The following is a 25,835-nucleotide window of genomic DNA, read 5'->3' as shown; positions in this document are numbered from 1 at the left end:
TTGAGAAGCGCAAATAGAGAAGATGTTGTAGAAGAGCCACACGACTTGGTGTGAGAGAAACAGGACCAAGTGTCTCTCCCCTTTTCATGTCTAGTAACTCCCAAAACGCATTATAGAGTTTTAGAACATAAATTGCATTCGACTCTTTAATGGAAAATAACTCTTCAAAAGATATGTTAACTACTTTTGTCCAACCTAAGACCAAAAAAAGAAGTAAAATATTTTACAAAAAACAAAACATTTTAGGTTTAAACAAATGGAGTGTAATGAAAAATTTTATAAGGTAGCTATAATTTGTGGAAAGGAGTGTTAGGAAAATAAGTCCTTTTTGTTGGAAAAATAATATGTAGTTGAGATGAGAATGTTGATATAGACATATGGAAGCAGTAGAAAAAATACGACGATGAAATAAAGCAAATCTATGGCCATATCTACGCAAGATGAAATGAGAGGAATATCAAGGACTGTGCAAGGCAAAAATTAAATTGTCAACTTTCAATATGGAGGAAAAGAAAAAGATTAATATTTTTGACCTTGAATAGTTAGCAAAAGACTTGTTGAAGTTGGTTGAGTAGTATATTTGGGCTGGCTGAACTATACTGTCCCTTCCTCGGGCCTATTTTTGGTTACACCTCTCAAGTAATTTGCTTTATCCCAATGATCCCATTTGTGGTGGTATAGGATTATCTAGTAAAACTGTCACCCTATTTGTTACTCACAAATTGTTTCCCACACTTATATTGTGTGAAATGGATAATGTTTTTATGCCTTATTTTGTTAGAACAAGATATACAATGCATTTTTTTTTTCTGCTATTGGACAAACATGATATTGAAAGCAACCATTTGTGATTGGCTTTCAAAATTTCAATTTAGCCACCACTAGACCAATATAACCCTCTAAACTTTTAGGCATAGGGAAGACCTATTTTTGAGGTATCCACTAAACAGTAAGTTGTCGGTCAGCTGGATAACTATTTTTTGTTTTTATTTTTCTTTATTTGCTTAATAATATTTTTTAAGCCACAATATGTGAGTTGTCCTGATGGTTAAAGTTGGAATTGGTTGGAAGTTTCATTTCTATATGGTAAATGTCTTGTCTCTTCCTTCACAGGTATTGCTGAGCTTGGAGTTATGATGATGACTACTATCTTAGTAACCCTTGTCATGCTTCTTATATGGCAGATAAACATCATTTTGGTGCTGAGTTTTGTTTTTATTTTCCTGGGATTGGAATTGACATTCTCCTCATCGGTGTTATTAAGTGTGGGGGATGGAAGTTGGATCGTTTTGGTTTTTTCCATCGTTTTGTTTATTATAATGTACATCTGGAATTATGGCAGCAAGCTGAAGTATGAAACTGAGGTCCAGCAAAAGTTGTCCATGGATTTGATGTGGGAACTTGGTTGTAATCTTGGAACAATCAGAACGCCTGGCATTGGCTTGCTTTACAATGAGTTGGTGAAGGGCATTCCAGCTATATTTGGACATTTCCTCACCACTCTTCCTGCTGTCCATTCCATGATCATTTTTGTGTGCATAAAGTATGTCCCAGTTCCTGTGGTGCCTCAGACTGAAAGGTTTCTATTTCGTCGTGCCTGCCCAAAAAGCTATCACATATTTCGTTGCATTGCCAGGTATAAGTCTACTTTTTTGGATTCTCGAGTTCCTTTGTCCTATATGTACCATGATTTCCAGACCATGATTATGATACACCTACTCATCCTGAGATTTTTATAGAAAATTATTTGCTGCGATCATCACACCCTCGTTACGACTACTGTAATGCTAGTATGTGTAAAAAAATATCAAACCGCCCATGTATTTTGAGATCACAATGGCCACAACATGGTGCAAGCCTTTAAATTGTACTATCTAGTTTTGTTATATAAAATAGCTCTTCTATGCAGGTGCATGTATGCATAACACTTCCGTTTTCTTCTGTGTTTTGTTCTTTGGGCTTCTCATGACTTGTTAATGGTTCCCATTTATTCTGATAGGCATGATGCCAACTGTGATATTACCGTAACAGCTATATGATATGTTCATATATCCACTAATTTATTCTCCTTTTAGCATAACATCTGCGGCTAGCAATTTGCCCCTCCATTTTCATTTCCAGGTATGGCTACAAGGACGTTCGCAAAGAGAATCATCAGATGTTTGAGCAGCTATTGATTGAGAGCCTTGAAAAATTCATCCGTAGAGAAGCTCAGGAACTGTTGTTGGAAAGTGATGGAGATTATGATTCAGATTCTGAAGACGAATACCCTTCCTCCAGATCACTCATAGCTCCCAATGGTAGCCCTTACTCACTTGGTGCCCCTCTGTTGGCCGATTTCAATGACGCACACAACTCTTTTGCAGAATCTAGCACATCGGGACAGGTGAAACCAGAGCACTCCATGGCCAGAACTAGCTTTGATAACGAGCAGAGTCTTGAAAAAGAGCTCTCGTTCATTAGAAAGGCCAAGGAATCAGGAGTGGTTTATCTTCTGGGTCATGGAGATATTAGGGCAAAGAAAAGTTCCTGGTTTATAAAGAAGCTGGTCATAAACTACTTCTATGCTTTCTTGAGAAAGAACTGCAGAAGAGGGATTACAAATTTGAGTGTGCCACCCTCGAATCTGATACAGGTTGGCATGACTTACATGGTTTGAAGCGAAATGGAATGTGCTCGCGTCGATGCATTTTAAACCATGAATTCCGACCAGCGGTTGCATCTCTTCATTGCCGGTACTGAAGCCTATCCTATGCACAATTTTGTAGTTTCACCATTTTGGTTGGCTTCTTGCTGCTAATGACGTTTACAGTTTTGGTGGGATTGTGCATTCAATTGTTTGGTTGCCATCTTGTTGTCCTGTCATTTCTTCTGTCTAGTTCTAGGGAAGAAGAATTCACCAAGCATTGTTGAATGTTGATATCAGTACAGAGTACCTTTTCCGTTGCAAAAATTACATCGACTACTCTTACGTTGAAAAGGTGTGTCATATTACCCCCGTCGATTGATTTAGATTACACAAGTTGCCATTGCCATTTTATATATTTTCTTAACAGAGGGAAGATGAGTATAATTTCATGGGCTTAATACATATTTTAGTTCCTGAACTAATAAAAAAAAATGACTTTTAAGGATATCAATTAAATTGTGTTAATTATTCATCCTTAAACAAAATAATTTTATATATTTTTAGTCCCTGCCTTAACGATCGTTAAAATAAACGTTAAATTTACCTCGTCAGCACTGTCACGTCACCACACACACATATATATAAACACACACAAATTTATATATATATATATATACACCCAGTCATTACCCCACATATATATATATATATACACACCCAGCCAAGACCGCTTCCACAGCTGGGCTCCTCGACAGTAGCCATGGGTTCCCTGACCCCGCTGTCGAGGAGCCCAGCTGTGGAGGCAGCCATGGCCGCAAGAGAGAGAGAGAGAGGGGCATATTCGCCCACTCGGCCTGGTTCAACTGGAGATGCTAAAGAGTGTTGCCGCTTCGTCGAGAGTTGGTGAGCTACATGCTGGACGTGGACTCGCATGGGTTCAGCATGCAGAAGTGGTGGCCGGGGTGGATGATGTGGTGAAGTGGGTGAACGACACGTGGTGCTGGTGCACACCTTGGTGGTGATGTTGGTGTGGTACCCGACCGAACTTGATCATCCCCGCCCTGGCATTCTACGTGTTCGTGGTGAGAGCGTGGAATTACAGGTTTTGGGAGAGGGAGTTGCCGACCTAGTTCAATTCGAAGCTGTCGATGGCAGATGCCATTAATAGGGACAAGCTGGAGAAAGAGTTCAATGGGATGTTGAGCGAGAATGAAGTTATGAAAGCGAGGTATGACAAGCTAAGGAACATCGGGGGGCGTCTGCAGACGGTGCTAGGGACATTGCGACGGAGAGGGAGAGGGTGCAGGCGATGGTGACCTGGAGGGACTTGAGGGCGACCGCCATATTTGTGGGGCTGTGCTTGTTGGTGGCGCTACTATATTGTACATGGTGCCGTCGAAGATGGTGGCCATGACGTCTGGGTTTTATTATGTAATATTAATATTAATATATTATATTTAGTAGAGGTAATTTTGTTGGCTAATCACATACTTAGCATTAAAGCTTAGGTGTTATTAATTTAATCAGTCACACTTCACCTAGCAAGCTTAGCATTCTAATTTGTGGGACCGACTAATAATGACTAATTAATTAATGGGGAAGATTGAAAGTGACATTGCCCAGCAAGTCTGATTGACATGACATGCTGATGAGATAAATTTAACGCCTCTTTTAACGGCCGTTAACGTAGGGACTAAAAATGTATAAAATTATTTTGTTCAGAGATGAATAATGAACACAATTTAGTTGATATCCTTAAAGCCATTTTTTTGATTAATTCAGAGACTAAAATATGTATTAAGCCTAATTTCATGCTGTCTTTGATTGAATGAACAATAATAGAACTTCAGGGCAGATATAAGCATTCTAATCCATCCATGTTAGGATCTACTGTCTTCCAGATATATTCCCCTGATTTAAACTCTAGAATAAAACAGTGAGACCAACCAAGAGCCAGGCAAGGGCTTTCTAATCTCCATATAAGGGTTCCCTTTTATCAATTAAGAAAATCCTAAACTGTCCTTTTGGTCCGCAACAAGGATCAGGGTCTGAGAGTGTTGACCTTTAGCATGTCCTTGGATTTTGTTGTCTGTTTTGATGTAAATTTGAGCCTCAGAAGCAATGAATTTGTCATCACACCAATGGAGCTCAAACCCATAAGGGCTCCAGCAATTGATGGAGTCAACATGGTTCCTGTCACTGGTAGCATCATTCCGGCAGCTATCGGAATTCCAACCTGTTAGGAAAAGAGAGAACAGAGAAGATGAGAACAGAGAAGATAACTAGGAAGAAAACATAGCCCCCTAATTTTCTCTCCAACAGACAGAATTTGATGAATTTTAAAATGGATTTAGGTCTTATAAATCATTATAACCAACTTCTTGCAACCACGGTAGTTAGGAACTAACTGAGGTTCTTGAGGCCCAAAACGCCATAAACTTCATACTAAAATCCTTAAAACTCTGAGACATGATAAAAGGAAAAAGTTCCGGTTCTAGGAAAAGGGGCCAAAATCTTTACTATAATATCAGGCAAAAATAAAGGAGTAGCCTGTATGTTTAGACAGCATGATCGGTAGGGGGGCGGGACCAGTAAACTGATTACTCAATTCAAGACAAACCATGTTGTAAAAAGTAATGAACAATCAAAATCACTTAATTAGTTCAGATTCAGGAGGTCTTGCGAATATTTGTTTCTCTTTCATTTGATATAAATATAAATGCTTTATAGAACTCCACAGGCAAGATAGAATCAACCTAAAGCACCAAACAAGTTTTGAACTTACCATGTTATACCCAAAGGCCCACCAGAGATTTTGCTTCACAGTCTTCATGGTCAGTCTACTAAGCTCCAGGGCATCAAGCAACTGCATGGCGGTTATTTACATCAAAATTTCTACACTTTAATACCATGTAGTCAAGTAGAAGAAGATGAAGACACAAGATCAAGTGCATGCCAAACATATTACCGTGAGTGACCTTGAGTCAGAGGGCTAGACAAATGCACATACACATCTACAAGCACAAGTTCTAGCATTTAAGCCCTAAACACCACGCAAACAGACACAGTATTTGCAAAGAAATATGACCCCCAATAAAAGAAGTTAAGTAATGTCTGTTCCATCCACCTGATTTAGACAGATCATCACATCAAGTTTGGCTGGAGGACTATCTTTGAAAAAGAAAGTCCAAGACTTTTCCAGTTGGGCTGGCTTATTAAAGTGCTCTGTCAATGATACTCAGTATATGCCCCCCATGCCCTAGGTTTTACATTTCATTGCGCAGTGAAGGACAGCAATTATAATAATGGTGTTTAATGAGTTTTTTTTTAACCCCCTAGTTACGGTGCTTAATGAGTTTCTGAATGCAGAAATGGTCAACAGGTGCTAGTTAGTGAAGAAGACACGTTGCATCCAGAAAGCTTAAACCAAGAAAACGGGCTCTATATCTAATGGAATGTTAGTTGATACAAGTGTTAAAAATTAGCTTGATTTACTATTCTTTTAGGTTTTTAGAGCATCTGAAACAGGCTAGAGCAATCTCATCTAAAGCTAGTGAAAATTACAACTTTGCAGTTAGTTGTGATATGAGAGAGAGTAATTGCCTTGCCTTTCTTCTCTCTCCTAATTACACATCCTGACATTGAAAATGGGTAATACCACACTATGGTGCAAAGATGACAAATTGGGAAATGAACAAACAATGTCTCTATATATGCAGATGATTTCTTGAAAATATAACTAAAGAAATTTATATTTTGTAATATCACAATACTAAGACATCATTTTATGCATTGGGAAAAGAAGTGCGAACAGTAGGGGTGTTCATGGTGCGGTTTGGCCGGTCTGAACCATTTTCAGCAAGCCAAACCACTAGTGCGGTTTTCTGATCAAACTAGACCGCGGTCTGATTTGGTGCGGCCAAACCGCACCAAACCAAACCGCATTTGCGGTCTGATTTGGTGCGGTTTACCGCAGTTTGAAAATAACTATTAACAACATATAATATAGTATAAATATATTGGAAAGAATAATTATATATTATTATAAACTATTATAATTTGTTAGCAATTATAATAGTTATATATTATTATAAACTTGTTATATATTATTATAAAATTTTTATAATAATAGGGGTTGTTGGGGTGATTTTTATAATAATATATTTTTTATATATTTTTTTATATTTTCTTGGGCGATTTGGTTTTAAACCAAACCGCCAACCATACATGCGGTTTGTATAACCACCAAACCGTTTTGGACCACAAAGAAAAAAAAACCGACCGGTTCGGTTCGGTTCGGTTTGATTTGACCGGTTTCCGCGGTGTACCGGTTTTTTTGAACACCCCTAGCGAACAGAATGTCATAAATTTAGGAAAGTGATTTTGAAAGTATATTGGAAGTTACCAGTTTTCAACTTCCGAAGTTAAAAGCAACAAATCACTCAACAATAAAACCCCCACTTTTCTCCCCAACCCCTTATCCTAGCAATACCTGGCATGGCAATCCACACATGGTTAACCCCCGCTAGTTTGATCAAAGGCCTGTGATTGTTGTTGTGTTGTTATACATATATATATACTGTTCAAGATATCAGGGCTGGACTTGCATAAGTAACACGTGCAGTTCAAACAAAGTATTAGATGAAAAGAAAAAGCTTCCAAGATATAATAACCAAATCTATCTTCATTAAAACACGCGAACTTAATAATAAATAACATCCAATTTTATATTTTTCTCCTTGTACTTTGATTTTTTTTTTCATGTAATTATTTAAATTTTTCATTATTTCGATTATACACTAAACTTGCATTTTTGAGTTAATTTAATTTTTCTATTTTGACAATTTTTTTTTTTGTGACAATCCAAACTTTTTATTGTTTTAATTACATCTCTGGGCCTACATTTTCAAATCAATTTAACTCATGTACTTTGACGTTAAAAGAGTGTGATATGTACTTTATCATCTCATTTTACTTTTCTTTTCTTTTTTATTTACACATGAAAGTATAATAATTAAATTGACTCGAAAATGTAGGTTCAGTGGTGTAATTGAAACAATGAAAAGTTCAAATTACCATATGAAAAAAAGGTTAAAGTACATAGGTTAAATTGATTCAAAAAATCAAGTTCAAGAATGTAATTGAAACAATGAAAAATTCGGATAGCCACATGAATAAAAAGTGAAAGTACAAGAACAAAAATATGAATTTGATCAATAAATAAATTACGAACTTGATGCTGATGGCTAACCCCACATATATAAAGGCTTGATATGTTGCTGTAACAAACTTAATGCTGCACAATTTCAATTGAAATTCATTTTACTTCATTATCAATGAGATCTCCTCAAAAAAATTCCACACCATCAAATTTAGGTCAAATCTTAAAGAGAAAAAATAAAATAAAATCTTGCAATGCAAAGGTTCCAAGCAATTCTTTGGTGAATTTTGGAAAAAATTTCTTGAACTGAATATGCAGGTTCAGTTTGTGAATTTTATAAGTGGTCTAACTAGGCTTTAAAACTTGCACCTAACCCTTGGGTCAGAAATCCAACCAATTGGTTCCCACACTATTTGACAAATACAAGAAGTGACGAGTGAAAAAATAAAATACAGCATCAATACTATAGGAGCAGCATGTACCTGGGACAACCTGTTGCCCATCAACACTATAGAAGCCACCTCACTAGCAGCTCCAACACCTCCTCCCATGGCAACTCCTACATGTGAAGAGGCCAAGGCAGCAGCATCGTTGATTCCATCACCAACCATGGCTACTATGCCGTGATCCTTTTGAAGTTTTTGTATGAACAACTTTTTCTCATGTGGTTTGACACCATAGAGCACCTGCCATCCAGCATCCATTTAATGCTAGTATTTTATACATAATTCACATATGCCTTTAATGGACACTTGTTCTAGAAGCTCAAGTTAACTATTATTGTTGAGCAAAATACCCGCTCAATTATCCCGATTCAAGCAATAGAGAACTAAAAACCTACAGGAAGCTTATGTACCTAATATATGATTGATAAGTTATGAAATACCAAAGTGGACTTGAAACAGAAGCTACAGTGCAGGGGTTAATGATACATCAAAGGTGTGGAGAGTTAGATTAAATAAAAATAATAGCAAATGATTCTCTCATGTATTGAAAAGCTAAACAAACAAATGAACTTCAACAGAAATGTATCAGTAAATGACAATGATGGTTCTAATTTCAGCTGGGTAAATCTTCTATCTGCAAACCAAGCAACTGAGACATACAAGCTATGAAATGGCACTTCCTATCTTCAGCAGGTTTTTGTTCCTTTGAGTTAGTCTCTCTGTTTCTTCTTCATTTATGTTCCTTCATATAATTCAAAATCTCTCTTAAGTCTTCATAGCAGGGTTTACAATTCTATATGTCCCACTCTGTTCTTGGATTCAATGATTACCTTCAGCCTAGATCACATTCCTAGTCCCTAATATTCATGTATCTAACCTTATGGAATGGCATAAACAATAAGCATGAATTGATAGTAAAATCCTACCTTTTCTCTTGGAATTCCAACAATAGATGCAACATATTCAGCTGTACTCCGTTTATCTCCAGAAAGCATATAGAGGTTGACACCTTGCTTGCTCAAGGATTGAACTACTTGTCTAGCATCTTCTCTAATCTGATCCTCAACATAAATATGTCCAACTACAGTTCCATCTACTCCCACATAGACAACAGATTGATTCTTAAGCCCTTCCACTTCTTCACAATACTGACCCACTCCATGCCTGCAGATCAAGAAAATTATCACAATACTGGTGAATTTAAAATTTCATCCATAACTTGAGAACAAATGGGTAGATTCATCATTTAAAGGTGAACTATTTATGCCTTCTTTTTCATCCAGTTCCAGTTATAATTTATATACTTCCCATTAGAAAACACTTCAGGAACCTGGACCTGGACCTGATGATTGCAAGTGAGAAACAGAAACCATTCTAAATGAATACTAATTACTCTCTTACTTATAAAAAAAAAAAAAATGAAAAAACAAAATAAAACAGAAACAAACAAACAATTATATGATTATAGCTAGCTTGAAATGTTACATACCAGTCATCCAATTAGACTAGTAAGGCAACATTGATGCCTGGTAATTCCAAAAGCATGGAACTGTAAAATGGCAAAAGGGGGCATTTGCACATCTAGGTGAAGATTAGGATCGTTTTTCCTTTTGCAACAGATGTAAAGAACACTAAGTTAAGGGGTAAAAAATCACCAAGACATTGATGGATGCACTCATCTGCTATGTAAATCTTAATTTTTTTTCATATGGTGTAATAGCTGCCGAACTACATCATGAATGCACAGATAAATGCTTGGACATTTTGTACTTTTTCTAAGAGGGGTTACTGAAGGTCAGAACTTACAACACAGAGTGTGAGACCCTATCGTTTCAGTTATTAAATGGGGCAAGCAGGAAACAGTTTCATAGACCCGTTTGATTAATAAGCCAATCTTGGGATGACCACCCTTGCGCGGCCCTCGGTGTTTGTGCCCTTGATTACACCAGGGGAGGTAAATCACAGGTTGGGCCCTTTGGCCCTTGTGCAGGGCGAAAATCGAACTCGCAATCCACCGGATTAACACCGACATATTGCTCATCCGACCGCTCGACCTATGCCCTGGGGGCATTAATAAGCCAATCTTGAACATATGGTATATGGTTGTAAACAAAAGTGTAGGAATCAGTAAGGTAGTTATACTGGTTGCTATCAGTCTCTAGATATTTCCTATGTAGAATATAGATCACAAAAGTGTAGGAATCAGTAAGGTAGTTATACTGGTTGCTATCAGTCTCTAGATATTTCCTATGTAGAATATAGATCCTCTAAGATACTAAACCGGTGTTCTGATAAACTCAAAAACTCGCCACTTTACTTCCCTTCATCAGCATCTCTTATTCTTCATCTTTTTCTGCTGGGTAAGAAAATGAATTCCCTCCTTTTCTTGAATAATGAGTTTGAGGGAAGACTGATATTAGATTATCTCAGCAAAGTAATTAAAAAGCTATTACCAAACGCTGACAATAAGCACTCTTACAATAACTCCCCCCCCCCCCCCCCCCCCCCCCCAAAAAAAAAAAAAGAAAAAAAGAAAAAAAAGAAAAAGGGTTTTAAAAAATGAAAATGAAGAAGATAAAGACAAGTTTGATCCACATTTCAACTAAATTATTATATTCCATAATTTCATACAATCTTCAGAGCATGTCTCTGGTATAGCTCTAGGGCTGATTTGTTTCTTTGCTTTCTTTCTTCCTTTGTTGATATTCCTCCTCAAATAGAAACTGAGCTAAGCCAGGGAAAAGGTAATATTCATTGAAAATATGCCACAATGGCATGTCCTGTCCACATAATATCCTATTTGTGTCCATGATTGTTTCCATAAACATAAAAGCATAACTAGAAATCTATCAGGGAAAGAATGGTCTATAATGGAGCTTAACAATATATAAAGAAAGTGTAGCCAAACTCAATGATACTGAAGGCTTTACTAACTAGGATCAGAAGACTGCAACAAACTTGTCTTAAAATTTTGGATTAAATTTTGATGGATGTAAAGCAACTGCAACAAACAACATTTTTTTCTACATTAAAAGAAATGCCGTATGAAAAAAGAATTTCCAAGTAAACAGAAACCTAAAAGGAGGAAACTGATGACTTGCATACCTTTGAACCCAATCCAGTGTCCCAATACACACCTTTTTATTGGCGACAGTTGCTACAGCACCTGACCCAGGTTCCTCCATAAATGTTCCATCTGCCACCTGCAAATTTGATTTCATTCTTACTTGGAGACTCAAAATCTTACAACCATAAAATGATGACTAGTTGATGCAAACAATAAACAAGAGGAAAACTGCACCAAACTACCACTTTACCACTGCTGTGGCAGTATTCTAACAATCACATACACATTTTCCAAACACATTGCAACTGCTTTTCAATCTCTCAAGAATACCATTAGCTTACTCAATATACAAAGATGAATATGCACACGGCACACCCTTCTCTGCATTAGTTGCAAGGAGGAATGATGTAAATCATTCTAGCATAAAATGGGTAAAACTATAAAAGTAGAAGGCACTATCTCTCTTTTACGTACAAATAGAATAAGTTAATATAAAAACCCTATAAAAAATCCAGGACAAGGCTCTGTTATTTCTTGGTTCACCTTAACTCACTGAAAACACTTGAAGTGACTTCACAATTTTCAATTTCTCTCATCATATTCATTCTCACCGTGCCTCTACACTTGTCCTCTCTTAGCCCACAATGGCCATCAGCCAGCAACATGCATTCAGCAAAGGCAGTCAGAAGAAATTTCAAAAAGTATTGTGACAAAAGAGATGTTCACAAATGGGTTGCTGTTAAATTATGAGTATTCTAATTTTATTTTATTTTTTTGCTTCTTTTTTTTTTTTTTGGTGTCCATTTCCCCTCATGCACTGGGTGGGGATGCCCTTTTTTTGTGTCATCCAACAAATGATTTGAGTAGTCATCATAATGGATGCTTTGGTCCCCAGTGGTTTGCCTTACCCATTTTAACAAGGGATGAAGGCTGAAGGTGGTCTCCACTAGTCCTTTAGTGTATATGCAGTTATGGAAACTGTTTCCAGAAATTTTTTCTAAAAACACAAAAGCATTAGAAAAAAAAAAAAGAGGCAAAAGTTAAATTTATTTCTTCCAAATACCATTTCTGTACAAAAAAAAAAAATAATATGCAATTCAAAGTTTTAAATTATTCAAGAAACAGCAAAAAGGAAGACAGAACAAAAATATATAGATCATTACCAAATAGGTCCATATAATTCAAATTATTTCCCCTTTGAAATATTTTGCTTAAGAATTTTGGTATTAAATCTGTTTTAACCAGTTTTTTCAGCTTTTTTTTTTTTAAGATAAAGATGGTTGGTTGTTCGTTTTTTATTTAAAAAAAAAAAAACTTTTTGGATAAATAAAAAAAAAGCTCAAAAAACTATATTTTTTGCTGTCACCATTGGTAATGAGAGAGTAGGACATATTTTCACATTTTTGACAAGATATAATATTCATCTCATTTCAAAGGTATTGTTAACATTTTCTAAATAATTTTGCTACAAAAAAAAAAAAAAAGCTAGCAAAAAGCTAAATTTTTGAAGTAGTCATTGAACACTCCATCATAACTTACTTTCAGCCATCTTTTTTTCCCAAAAAGAAAAACCAGTACTAAGTAGAGCCTGGATCGTATACTTTTACTAACATACTTAGTAGAAAATAATGTTATTACAATTTTGTATTTAAGTGTATAATTAATTTTGTACCTAGGTGATAGTTTTTCTTTTCTAAACCGAATCAGTTTTGTCCTTCCTTAACCGACTCCATATGGGTGGTTTCTCCCTTGTAATCTCTATATATATGTGTGTCTGATAAAATGAAAAGGCGAAAGAAGTTTTTGTCCAAAAACTACATGGTATCAAAGTAGTGAGACGGAGAGTTCAAAGGGAGAGAGTGTGGCAAAGACGGTGAAGTTCTTTCCCAAGAGAAACACTGCATCATCCGTCATTGCCCATCTCCTTTATCTTCATCCGCCATCGCCGTAGTCACAACGGCAATCATCACTGTTGTCGTCACCCTTAACCGCAATCACAACCGTCACCATTGAAGGGATAACCAACCACAGTCACGAAGTTGTGTCGAAGAAAGCGAAGGGTCTTAGAACAAAGATTGACGGGGAAGACGAAAGGGTTTGCTACACAAAACTCGGATAGCCGTCGCCATTGTTTGAGAAGATGAAGGGGCGCAGAACAACGCCACACTCCGGCATCAAAGATGGTAGATGTAGACGGTTGGTCGCAAGAGGAGAGTTGCATTGGTTGTCCTCACAGATATTTGCAAGGACTCGGACAAGAAGAGCCAAGAAGTCTCACGTCAAGGCATTTGCTGACATCGCCAAATACCCTAAGAGGGTGATTCGCAAGGACTCAGCCAAGAAGAGCCAAGAAGTCTCGCGTCAAGGCATTCATGAAACAAACATCAATTTCCCACAAACATCAATTTCCCTGAATACTACCACCCCAACAACAACCACAATGGTTCATAAAGGTAATTTGCTAACAGCACTTAAGGTTAAAATGGTGGACAATAAGGGTTATTGATTCAACCCAAGTGTAAAAAGCATTGTAAGGGTTATTTGATGCAAACCTGTACATAGTTTTTATTTTCATGTTTTTTTCTCTAATTGGGTAGGGGTATTTTGATAATTTTTAGCTTCTAGGGGCATATTTTGGTGTAAGTTAATTTTGGGGTGTCTTTTTGTAAGATCAAGTATTTTGTTGGGGTTCCTAAAGATTAGTGACTTTTAGGGGGAGTTATTTGCAAAATGGGAGTTGGCTTCTCTTAGAAGTTGAGGTCTAGTATAAATAAAGGGTCTCCTAGCCATTTTGGGGGCAGATGAAGTGGTGAAAAATTTAATGCCTTTTCTAGATGCTAACACTAGTTTCTTTTTTGTTAAAATTATTAACCACCATCACATCTAAAAGCTTAACCATGTAGATAGAGGGTTAACTTTATATTTTATATTATTATATTTACTCTCAACATGTTGTCACGAAACAGAGGCGGAATCATGGCCAATTTTGCTGCGGATTTAATTCTTGTTTACTACTTTCTCTTTACTATTTAATTGTATTTTTTCCTTTTCCAGCTGGTAGTTAGTTAGGAGGTACAACCAGGTGTAAAGGTAGCTAGAATATGACAAAATAGTTTGTTATAAGGGTCATCATCTGTTGTGGCAGCACCTTAGAGCAAACTATATATATGCTCGGGCCACTCTTGTAAGAATTATTGATTATTCCTATCAAGAATCCATTTCACACTCTCTCAACTTCTCTCTCTCTCTCTCATTCTCTTCCATTCTTTTCATAGTTCTTCACTCTTCCCTTCTGATTCATGTTGAATAAGAAGGATTGCCACTGTCACAGCACAACTATGACACTTGGTATCAGAGCTTCGATCCTAGCAGTCGGTGTAACAACGGCGAGAGAGATGACCAAAGGGACTAGCATGAAAAATATGGAATCACAACTCCAGCAAGTCACTTCGACCATGGGAGAGTTCCAGAATCGCGTGGATTAATTGGAACAGGGGTCTGAGAGGAATTATGAGGCGATCGGGGAACTAGAGCGTAGGCTCGAATGCGGTCTGAATCAGATGAGGGAAGACATCAACGAAAAGAGGGAGGAGATGGGAAATCAACTTTAGCAGTTTATGTTGATGTTTACCCAACAAAACTAGGTAAGAATGGCCCTTGACTTCCCTCCTAGAACTAGAACAGAACCTATTTTACATAATGAAAGGATGAATCAAGGGAATGGTACATCGGAGATTGAGGTTGAGCAGGAGGACGAGGTTGAAACGGTAACAAGGAGGGGTCGAGAGGACAAGTTTAATCCACCTCAACCAGGGTTTCCCATGCCAAGGATGGAAATCCTTGTGTTTGAGGGAGCTAATCCTAGATGGTGGATTAGGAAGTGTTGAGCGGTATAATGTACCGGCGGAGAGAAGGGTGGCTTTAGTTGCTGCCTACTTTGATGACATGGTGGATGCATGGTTCCAAGGGTGGACCCGAACAAGAGAGCATTATACTTGGGGAGAATTCATTGAAAAGCCTTGTGAAAGATTTGGTGAAAGGAGCATGTCAGATACCATAGAAGAATTCAACAAGTTAAGGCAAGTTGGGAACATAGGGTCCTACTTGAGAACGTTTGAGGAGCTGAGGTCGTTGATGAGTAGCCATGACCCTCACCTGTCAGAAACCTACTTTGTTTCTAGCTTCCTTAGCGGCCTCAACGAGGATTTGAGGTCAATGGTAAAGATGATAAGACCTCGGATAGTGGAACAAGCGATTGAGAGTGCCAAATTGCAAGAGTTGGTGGTTGAGGCCCTTATAAAAAAATAGAGATAGCAACAAAAGGTGGCGTCCGAGGGGAATTGGTAGCAAGGAAGTGGTAACAAGGAATTCTATAGAGACCCGATTAGGAGAAATGCAGGGGGGAGAAATTTTGGTGGTCCATATCAAGGAGGAAGACTTGAAGAACCTAAGAAACCGCTTGGCGCTTGTTACAAGTGCGAAGATAGGTACTATCCTGGGCACCAATGCAAACACCAGTTGTTGCCGTTGGAAGGAGATAAAGAAGGTGGACTAGAAGGGGAAGAAGCAAAAGACCTCAGGGAAATTGGAGGGGAGGATATGGAGAAATATCCCTCCATGCCCTCAAGGGACTCACCAATAAAAAGATAATTAAGGTTGAAGCAAAGGTGAAGGAGGGCAGTTTGTCAATTCTAATTGATAGTGGAAGCACACAGCTTCCTTGATGATAGCACTGCCAGGAAGCTAAAGTGTCAATTCACAAGTACACAACCTCTAAGTGTGACTGTTGCTAATGGAAACCCAATGTTGAGTAACTTGGCAAGCTTGGGGTTCGTATGGGAAATGCAAGAGGAGAAATTCGGGCAGACCTCAAGTTGCTACAACTAGGAGGATGTGATGTCGTTTTAAGGGTGAATTAGATGAAAGGGGTGAGCCCCATAAGCTTTGATTTCAACCGGATGGAAGTGTCCTTTGAAAAACAAGGAAGAATAATGACTCTTACAAGTGGGCGAGAGGCGGCTACTTGCAAGATGATTATAGGTAAGAGATTGCAAAGGGTTTTCAAGAGCAAATGGAGCCAACTCACACAATTGTTTTCCATTTTGGAAATGGAAGAGAGTCCTAAAAGAGAAGAGCGTGGGGAGCTTCAACTAATTGTCAGCCGCCAACATAAAGGTGTTGCCCAAGTATGCACACTACTCCTTATTGATGAACTATTGGTAGAGTTTAAGGACCTCTTTGTGGAACCAAAGACCCTTCCTCCTAACCAAACTTTGGACCATGCCATTAACCTAAAACCGAATGTGGAGCCAGTTAATGTCAGATCCTACCACTATGCCCCCATTCAAAAAATTGAAATTGAAAAAATGGTGAAAGAGATGATGAACCAATCATTCATTAGACCCAGCCAAAGCCCCTTTGCCTCCCCCGTCCTGTTAGTTGAGAAAAAAGATGGTTATTGGCATTTTTGTGTAGACTATTGCCAACTTAATAGTACAATCAAAGATAAATTCCCAATACCCCTTGTTGAAGACCTTATGGATGAGCTACACCAAGCCAAATTCTTTTCCAAGTTGGATTTGCGCTCGGGCTATCACCAAATAAGGATGAAGCCCAAGGATATCCACAAAACTGCCTTTCGAACTCACCATGGCCATTTTGAGTTCTTGGTGATGCCCTTTGGGCTCATCAATGCTCCAGCAACCTTCCAATCTCTAATGAACCGAATATTTACCTAAGGACATTCATCCTTGTGTTCTTTGATGACATCCTAGTATATAGCCCAACCTTGGACCAACGCCTTAACCACCTAAGAACCACCTTTAAGGTCTTTAGAAGCAATCAATTATTCATCAAAAAGTCTTAAGTGTGCATTCGGCCAGGATTAGGTGGAATACCTGGGACACTTAATCTCGGGAAAAGGGATCAGTACCGACCCAAGAAAGGTTGAGACTATGCTTAATTGGCCAAGGCCCACTACAATAAGGGTTTTTAGGGGATTTTTGGGACTCACGGGTTACTATCGTCGATTTGTTAAAGGATATGGAGTCATTAGCAAACCACTTACAAACTTATTAAAGAAGGGAAACTTCCAAAGGGGGCGGGAAGCAGAAGATGCCTTTGAGAAATTGAAGATGGCAGTAAGCAGGGTACCCACATTAGGGTTGCCGGACTTCAACAAACCTTTTGTGTTGGAGACTGATGCATGTGAAGTCGGTATTGGGGTTGTTTTGATGCAGGATGGTAGACCATTTGCCTTTTTGAGCCAAGCCCTCAGTCCCAAACACTTGGGATTGAGTATGTATGAGAATGAATTTTTTGTTGTTCTAATGGCTGTGGAGAAGTGGCGACATTATTTGGAGACAGGAAGATTTGTAATCAAAATTGATCATGAGTCCTTGAAGTTTTTGTTAGAACAAAGGCTCCAAACTCAATTACAAAAGAAAGGAAGGGCCAAGTTAATGGGGTTGGATTACTCCATACAATACAAGAAGGGCAAGGAGAACTTGGTAGATGCCTTATCAAGATGCCAAAAGGAAACAAGTGTAGTCACTTTGACTGTTGTACTCCCTGAATGGTGTAAGGAGGTGATGGACAGTTATAAGGGAGATGATCACATTAAAGGCCTGCTGGAGAAGTTGGCTCTCAGAAATAAGGAAGCAGAAGGATACACTTTGGGGGATGGTTTGTTACAATATAAAGGTAAGATCATAATCGACCATCGGGAGGAGCTCAAGAGGAAAATTTTGCAATCCCTGCATGAGTCCCCTTCAGGAGGACATTCGGGCATCCAAAATACCTACTTGCGGGTAAGGCCGCTATTCCACTAGCCTCGGCTGAGAGTGACAGTGAAGGATTTTGTTTTGGGATGCGATACGTGTAAGAGGTGCAAACATGAGAATGTGGCATATCTAGAGTTGTTGCAACCCCTACCAATTCCAGAACAATCATGGACAAGTGTGTCCATGGATTTCATTGAAAGGCTGCCAAAATCAAAAGGTGAGGATTGTGTAATGGTAGTGGTCAATAGGCTGACTAAGTTTGCACATTTTGTGGGACTAACCTAGCCCTACACAGCCCAAGAAGTGGCAAGGGCATTCATTGATTGAGCATGGGGTTCCTAAGTCCATCATATCAGACCGGGATAAGGTGTTTACAAGTCACTTTTGGAGGGAATTGATGAAGAACATGGGCACGGAACTCAACCTATCAACTGCCTATCACCCCCAATCTGATAGGCAAATAGAAAAAGTAAATCAAAACCTAAAAACTTACCTTCAATGCATGTGTTTGCTACAACCCAAGAGTTGGCATAGGTAGTTGGCATTAGCACAATGGTGGTATAATTCCAGCCACCATGCGTCTATAAAGATGTCACCCTTTGAGGTTGTATTTGGGTTTAAACCCCCTATCCTACCTGCCACTAAGGGGTGTACCTTGGCTAAAGCTGTTGAGGAATATTTGCAGCAGAGGAGATGAGTGTTACAGCAACTCAAGCAAGAGCTAGCATCAGCCCAAAATCGGATGAAACAATATGTTGATAGGAGAAGGAGTGACCGAGAATTTGAAGTGGAAGAAAATGTTTTGTCAGTAGATATGGTTTCTAATATTATAGATTATGATTGATTGATTTATTTATAAGGAATGTAGATTGTGTATCTTGTAGATTTAGATTGATTGTTTCTATTAATTGTTGTATCCTAAAGTTATGTAGGTTTCCTAATTTAGTTTTAGAATCTTTCTTTAAATGTTTTAGGCAACTTCCTAATTCTAATAGGAAGCTGGTGTATAAATCAAATCAGCCTCTTTTGAGGTTATTGAGACGATAAGGAAGAATTTTATCATCCTTCTTTCGTGACATGGTATCAGAGCCATAGAAGCGCTAATCCAGCTTCGATCATAGCCTGTTCTTCCAATCTTCCTTTGTCAGATCATCCCTTTTTCTTCTCCTTCTCATCATCATGTCTGTTACGCATGATCCTATACCCGAATATAGAGATTCCAGCCATGCGATTGAGGTTCCATCTACTGAAACTCAGTTTGCTGGGACTCATGGCAGTGGTATAGGGGGAGAATTACAAAACCTTCAAGTAGCTTACCGGTTGAACGGTAAAAACTACTTAAAATGGTCCTAGCTAATCCGCACCTTTCTTAAAGGGAAAGGGAAACTCAGCCACCTGTTGGAAACATGTCCTAAGGAGACGGATCCAGCATTTGGAGCATGGGATGAAGAAGACTTCTTGGTGATGTCTTGGCTTTGGAACTCAATGGTCCCAGAAATCAGCGACATAGTTATGTTCTTGACTACGGCTAAGGATATTTGGGATGCAATAAATCTCAACTACTCTAAAGTTCGTAATGCAACGCAAATCTATGAAATAAGAGCGAAGGCAGCAGCAACCAAACAGGGAACAAGGACCATCACTGAGTATGCTAACCAGCTGCAAACACTATGGTAAGAACTTGACCACTACCAGTGCTTGAAGATGAAGTGTAGTGAGGATGCAGCCCTACACGAACGATTTGTGGAGAAAGAGAGGATCTATGATTTTCTAGCCAGCCTCAACCTCGAATTTGATGCGGTAAGAGTACAAATCCTCGATAAGGAGGATTTGCCTTCCTTGAATGAAGTTATATCTTTGATTAGAGCAGAAGAAGGAAGAAGAGGTGTCATGCTAGAAACCCCTAAACCCCTTCTGGAGAAGGTTCTGCCCTAATCTCCTTGAAGGCTAATAATCCTGGTAGAGGGCCTAGAGAAGAAAAGAAATCAGTAGATAAGGACTATTTGTGGTGTATTTTCTGCAAAAAACCTAGACATACCATAGATAAGTGCTAGAAGCTACATGGGAAACCACCTAAGGGAGGACCAGTGAGAAGTTCAATGCAGGGACAGGGGTACATGGCCAATTCCCAATCATCTAAACCAGGAGATTCAGAACAAGGAGAGGTCCAGGAGCTAAAAAAATCAAAAATTGACCGGCTGAGAAGTTTCTTGGGATCCCTTGACAAGAAGACTAACAAGGGCACCTGTTCTCTTGCTATCACAGGTAATACTTCTTCTTCTTATTCCCTACAAGCTTCAGAAATTATGCACCAGAATTCTTAGGTCTTAGATTCTGGTGCCTCGGATCACATGACTCCTTTTCCTCATCTATTTATCTCCTATTACCCATGTCCTAGTTTTAGAAAAATCACAATGGCAGATGGTTCTCTCACCACTATTGCAGGCCAAGGGAATATTTTCCTTAATGAAAATCTTACTTTAAAAAATGTTCTTCATGTCCCTAAGCTGTTCACCAACCTAATATCTATCCAAAAACTCATTGAGGATACTAACTGTCATGTCTTGTTTCATTCAAATATCTGTGAGATTCAGGAGCAGGGCATGAAGAGGATGATTGGGCTTGCTAAGGCTAGAGAAGGACTGTACTATCTTGAGGAACTTGATGGGCAGGACAAACAAGGATTTTTCTCTCAGGTGTCATGCCTGGTTCAATCCAATTCAGATCAGTTTTGGTTACACCATTATAGGCTTGGTCATCCTTCTTTTCATACCCTTAAGTTGATGTTTCCTGATTTAGCTAGAAATCTAGAAATAAAAAAATTTCATTGTGATGTGTGTGAGTTTGCAAAACATAGAAGAGTGTCTTTTCCCTTGTCAAATAAAAAATTTGATTCTCCCTTCTCTCTAATCCATAGTGATATTTGGGGTCCATCAAATGTCCCCAACATTTATGGGGCAAGATGGTTTGTCATATTTGTTGATGATTGTACTAGGGTTGTTTGGCTTTATTTGCTGAAAATGAAATCTGAAGTTAGCCAAATTTTTCCAACATTCTATAACATGATTCAAAACCAATTTGGTGTAGGGATAAAGAGATTTCGATCTTACAATGCTAAAGACTTTTTTAATCAATCCTCTCACTATTTTTTCAGAAAAAAGATATTATACATGAATCCTCTTGTCCCTATACTCCCCAACAGAATGGGGTGGCAGAAAGGAAAAACGAACACCTATTAACTGTGGTTGGAGCTCTTCTTTGTCATCATCGTGTCCCTAAATCCTATTGGGGGGAAGCAACACTTATTGCCACTACTCTCATTAATAGGCTTCCTTCAAAAAGCCTAGCATTTTGTAGTCCAATTCAACTCCTGATTGATTATTTTCCAAATTTTCACACAACTAGTCATTGGCAACCCAAGATATTCGGGTGCACAGCCTATGTCCATATACCTGCTGTCAATAGAGGAAAGTTGGACCCTCGTGCCCTAAAATGTGTGTTCACTGGGTATTCTCCAACCCAGAAAGGGTGTCGTTGCTATCATCCCCCTACCAGAAAGTTTTTTGTGTCTGTTGATGTGACCTTTGCTGAGAATGAGCCTTACTTTAAAAATTCTACTACTCAAGAACAACATTTTAATCTGTCAAGTATCCTTTCATTCTCTCAAACCAAGACGTGTTATCATCTCTTCAACCATCTACTGAACTACAGGAATCTCTAGGATTGACATCAGGAGAAAAGTCCCCAAATACTCCTAGACCACTGCAGGTATACTCAAGGACACAGAGGCCGGAACCTAGTCCTATGCAAGCCTCAGCATCCACTTCTGACTCTACTCCACTTACAAATGAGAAAGGCACTGACAAATTAGTCTCTTTTTTGGAATCCTCTCCAGGTAATTCCATCTCTAACTCCTCACTTGTTTCTGTTTTTGATAAAGTTGACCCTATTTCCACAACTGATACATCTCACAATGATCTTGATTGGCCTATTACTTTTCGAAAAGGGACAAGAACCTATACTAAACATCCCCTACATCTCTTCCTCTCATATTCTAAACTCTTCTCAGCCCATAAAACCTTTCTTAGCAATCTTCATACCATTCCCATTCCAAAAACTTTTTCTGAAGCCATAAGGGATAAGCATTGGAAGGATGCCATGGAAGCTGAGATGGCTGCACTTGACAAAAATCAGTGGGATTTAGTCCCATTGCCTAAGGGGAAGCATCCGGTAGGGTGTAAATGGGTTTATACTGTGAAATACAAATCTGATGGGACCTTAGACCGATACAAGGCAAGATTGGTGGCTAAGGGATATACACAAGTGTATGGAGTGGATTACTTAGACACCTTACACCTTTGCTCCAGTAGCTAAGCTCAACACAGTTAGAGTGATTCTCTCATTGGCAGCTAACCTAGATTGGTCTTTACATCTAAAGAATGCATTTTTGCACGGAACACTCGAGGAGGAAGTCTACATGGACGTACCACCAGGGTATTCTGCCACTACAAAAGACCCTGTTGTTTGTCGCCTCAAGAAAGCCCTCTATGGCTTAAAACAGTCACCCAGGGCGTGGTTTGGAAAGTTTACCGGTGTGATGCTTCGTATGGGGTATCGGCAAAGTCAGGGAGATCACACTCTTTTTTTTCACCACTCGGCCACAGGGGGAGTCAGAGTTCTGCTCGTTTACGTGGATGACATAGTAGTCACCGGTAACAATGAAGAAGGGATACAATAGCTACGAGAATGTTTGGTAAAAGAGTTTGAAATTAAAGATTTGAGGAGGTTGAAATATTTTCTAGGGATAGAGGTGGCTCATTCCAAAGAAAGTATTTTTATCTCTCAACAAAAATATGCAGTGGATCTCCTCAGAGAAACAGGGCTTCTCGGTTGCAAAGCAATGGAAAACCCCATTGATCCCAATCATAAGCTAAGTGAGGCATTAGAGGATGATTTGGTTGATAAAGAGGCCTACCAAAGGCTAGTTGGGCGATTGATATTCTTGGCTCATACTCGGCCAGACATAGCATATGTCGTGGGAGTTGTCAGCCAATTCATGCATACCCCAAGGGAATCTCATCTTAAAGCTGTCTATAGAATCCTACACTATTTGAAGGGCACACCTGGGAAGGGCATTCTATTTAAAAAAGGTGAAACTATATTACTAGAAGCATACACAGATGTTGATTATGCAGGATCCGTGGTGGATAGAAGATCAACGTCTAGCTATTGTACCTTCTTGCGGGGTAACTTGGTCACATGGAGGAGCAAGAAATAGAATGTGGTTGCTCGGTCAAGTGCTGAAGCCGAGTTTCGATCCATGGCCCTAGGTATGTGTGAGCTATTATGGTTAAAAATATTATTGGAGGATCTCAAGGTTGGGTGGACAAAACCTATGAGATTCTATTGTGATAACAAATCAGCCATTAGTATCGCACATAATCCAGTTCAACATGATAGAACAAAGCATGTTGAAGTGGATAGACATTTTATAAAAGAAAAATTGGATAGTGGGATTATTTGTACGCCCTATATCTCCTCGGGAGATCAGCTTGCAGATATGCTAACCAAAGGCCTTCCAGCAGCCATGTTTAAGAAGATGACAAGCAAGATTGGGATGACGAATATCCACTCCCAATCTTGAGAGGGAGTGTCAGCAGACATGGTTTCTAATATTATAGATTATGATTTATTTATTTATTTATTTATAAGGAATGTAGATTGTGTATCTTGTAGATTTAGATTGATTGTTTCTATTAATTGCTATATCCTAAAGTTATGTAGGTTTCCTAATTTAGTTTTAGAATCTTTTTTAAATGTTTTAGGCAACTTCCTAATTCTAATAGGAAACTGATGTATAAATCAAATCAACCTCTTTTGAGGTTATTGAGACGATAAGGAAGAATTTTATTATCCTTCTTTCGTGACATGTTTACTTAAGGCTCCGGTACCCTCATCTAAAGTCCACCTCCCAAGGGCCAGTATCTAAGCTCAGCCCTAAATACTTCAGCCCTTTTCCCATCACAGCTTGGGTAGGCAAGGTGGCTTACCGCTTGCAGCTACTGGAAGGGTCCAAAATCCAGCTAGTCTTTCATGTTTCCTTACTCAAGAAGACAACTGGCCAGGAGCGAGTCAATCTAGAGCTGCCCATGTTATCCCAAGAGAAAGAAGCTACGAGGGAGCCTAAGGCTATAATGGATAGAAGAGTGGTCTATCACCAAGGAGCCCCTCTTATTCAAGTGCTAGTCAGATGTCAAGGAGGATCTTTGGGGGAGGACACCCGGGAATACCTTCCCCAGCTACTACAATAATTTCCAAGGGCAGCCAGCCTCTTGAACATTCTTGAGGACAAGAAATGGCTGAAGGGAGGGGTATTGTCACAAAACAAAGGCGAAATCATGGCCAATTTTGTTGTAGATTTAATTATTGTTTATTGCTTTCTCTTTACTGTTTAATTGTATTTTTTTCTTTTCCAGCTGGTAGTTAGTTAGGAGGTACAACTAGGTGTAAAGGTGGCTAGAATAGGACAAAATAGTTTGTTATAAGGGTTATGATCTGTTGTGGCAGCACCCTAGAGCAAACCATATATATGCTTGGGCCACTCTTGTAAGAATTATCGATTATTCCTATCAAGAATCCATTTCACTCTCTCATCTTCTCTCTCTCTCATTCTCTTCCATTCTTTTCACGGTTCTTCACCCTTCCCTTCTGATTCATGTTGAATAAGAAGGATTGCTACTGTCACAGCACAACTGCGACACATGACTCCTCATATGTGGCTAGATTTCACTACATAACTGGTCTAAACACATGCAACTATTTAAATATTGGGTTAGCAATGAGATTTGAACTCAAGACTTTTGCCAACTCTGATACCATGTTAAATTGTTAACCACCATCTTAACCTTATATTTTATATTACTATTTTTACTCTCAACAATTTTCTTTATTTTGTCTTGTTAAATTTACCTAACTACCTTTCTCAGTTGTGTACCACCAACATTAAGGATGTTTTTCTAGAGAATGCTTAGGAGGCCAATGCAATTTATCTTAATTACTAGTTGACAAGTTTTACAAGGCTAACTACCTTCTGATGGGGAACATAATTAGGTCTCCAAAAAATGAACAGAAGTTTGGCCTAGAGCAAATTAGATCTTGGAGAATGAATAAAAACTGAGAACTTCTGAAAGAGATTTTTAACTTTCTCACACTTAAACTTTTTATCCTTGTTTCTTCTTTCCTTGTGTTTCTTTCTAAATCTTTCTTCATCTCATGCCTCTATACGTTTTGTCTCCCCTACCTCTCATGTTCCACATTCTCTTTTGGATTCTCCAAAAGAAAAAAGTAAAGAACTAGTTCTTATTGTCCTATCACTTGGAAGTGTTCATACAAATTTCTATTAATTTTTAGTTAAATTTGTATTAAAGTAAAGACAATCCACTAAAGATAAATGATACAAAGATTTCTTCGAACTTGATGGATCTTTGGGCAGTGGTAGTTATTAGTTGGCATTCTGTAAGGCAAAATATTTTTTCTTGGAAGAATTTATGTCCCTCCCCCTCCCTCTCTCTCTGGTTCTTTTTCATCTCTTCTATCTTCAATAAATAAAATGAATAAGAACCAGTAGAGCTTGTTAACCAAGAATTACCCCCATGAATTCTAGGATACATCAAGATTTTAGCATTGGCTGTCTTGGAGTTAGTTTAGGTTTTGTTCTGATCTGTAATGGTCCTATTTAACTTAATCTAAT

General features: G+C 38.5%; 2 protein-coding genes across 3 annotated transcripts in view; one reads left to right on the top strand and one right to left on the bottom strand.

The window, feature by feature from the left end:
• Positions 1–3,031, top strand: part of LOC127801781 (potassium transporter 7-like) — a 36,254-nt gene extending 33,223 nt beyond the window's left edge. Inside the window, exons 9-10 of the mRNA XM_052337183.1 lie at positions 1,114–1,636; positions 2,122–3,031. Coding sequence (XP_052193143.1) covers positions 1,114–1,636; positions 2,122–2,659 — 1,061 coding nt within the window. The 3' untranslated portion in view covers positions 2,660–3,031. The remainder of the gene's footprint in view (positions 1–1,113; positions 1,637–2,121) is intronic.
• A 1,393-nt stretch (positions 3,032–4,424) lies between these two features.
• Positions 4,425–25,835, bottom strand: part of LOC127801780 (copper-transporting ATPase PAA1, chloroplastic) — a 60,673-nt gene continuing 39,262 nt past the window's right edge. For both annotated transcript variants that reach the window (XM_052337181.1, XM_052337182.1), the window contains 5 exons: positions 11,342–11,439; positions 9,163–9,400; positions 8,273–8,476; positions 5,415–5,495; positions 4,425–4,865 (listed from right to left, as the gene is read on the bottom strand). In XM_052337181.1, the coding sequence (XP_052193141.1) occupies positions 4,671–4,865; positions 5,415–5,495; positions 8,273–8,476; positions 9,163–9,400; positions 11,342–11,439 (816 nt within the window). In that variant the 3' untranslated portion in view covers positions 4,425–4,670. The remainder of the gene's footprint in view (positions 4,866–5,414; positions 5,496–8,272; positions 8,477–9,162; positions 9,401–11,341; positions 11,440–25,835) is intronic.

The sequence above is a fragment of the Diospyros lotus genome, chromosome 5, assembly GCF_014633365.1.
Source record: "Diospyros lotus cultivar Yz01 chromosome 5, ASM1463336v1, whole genome shotgun sequence".
In the NCBI taxonomy this organism is placed as follows: Eukaryota; Viridiplantae; Streptophyta; class Magnoliopsida; order Ericales; family Ebenaceae; genus Diospyros; species Diospyros lotus.
This window is presented reverse-complemented; position numbering and strand designations above follow the sequence as displayed.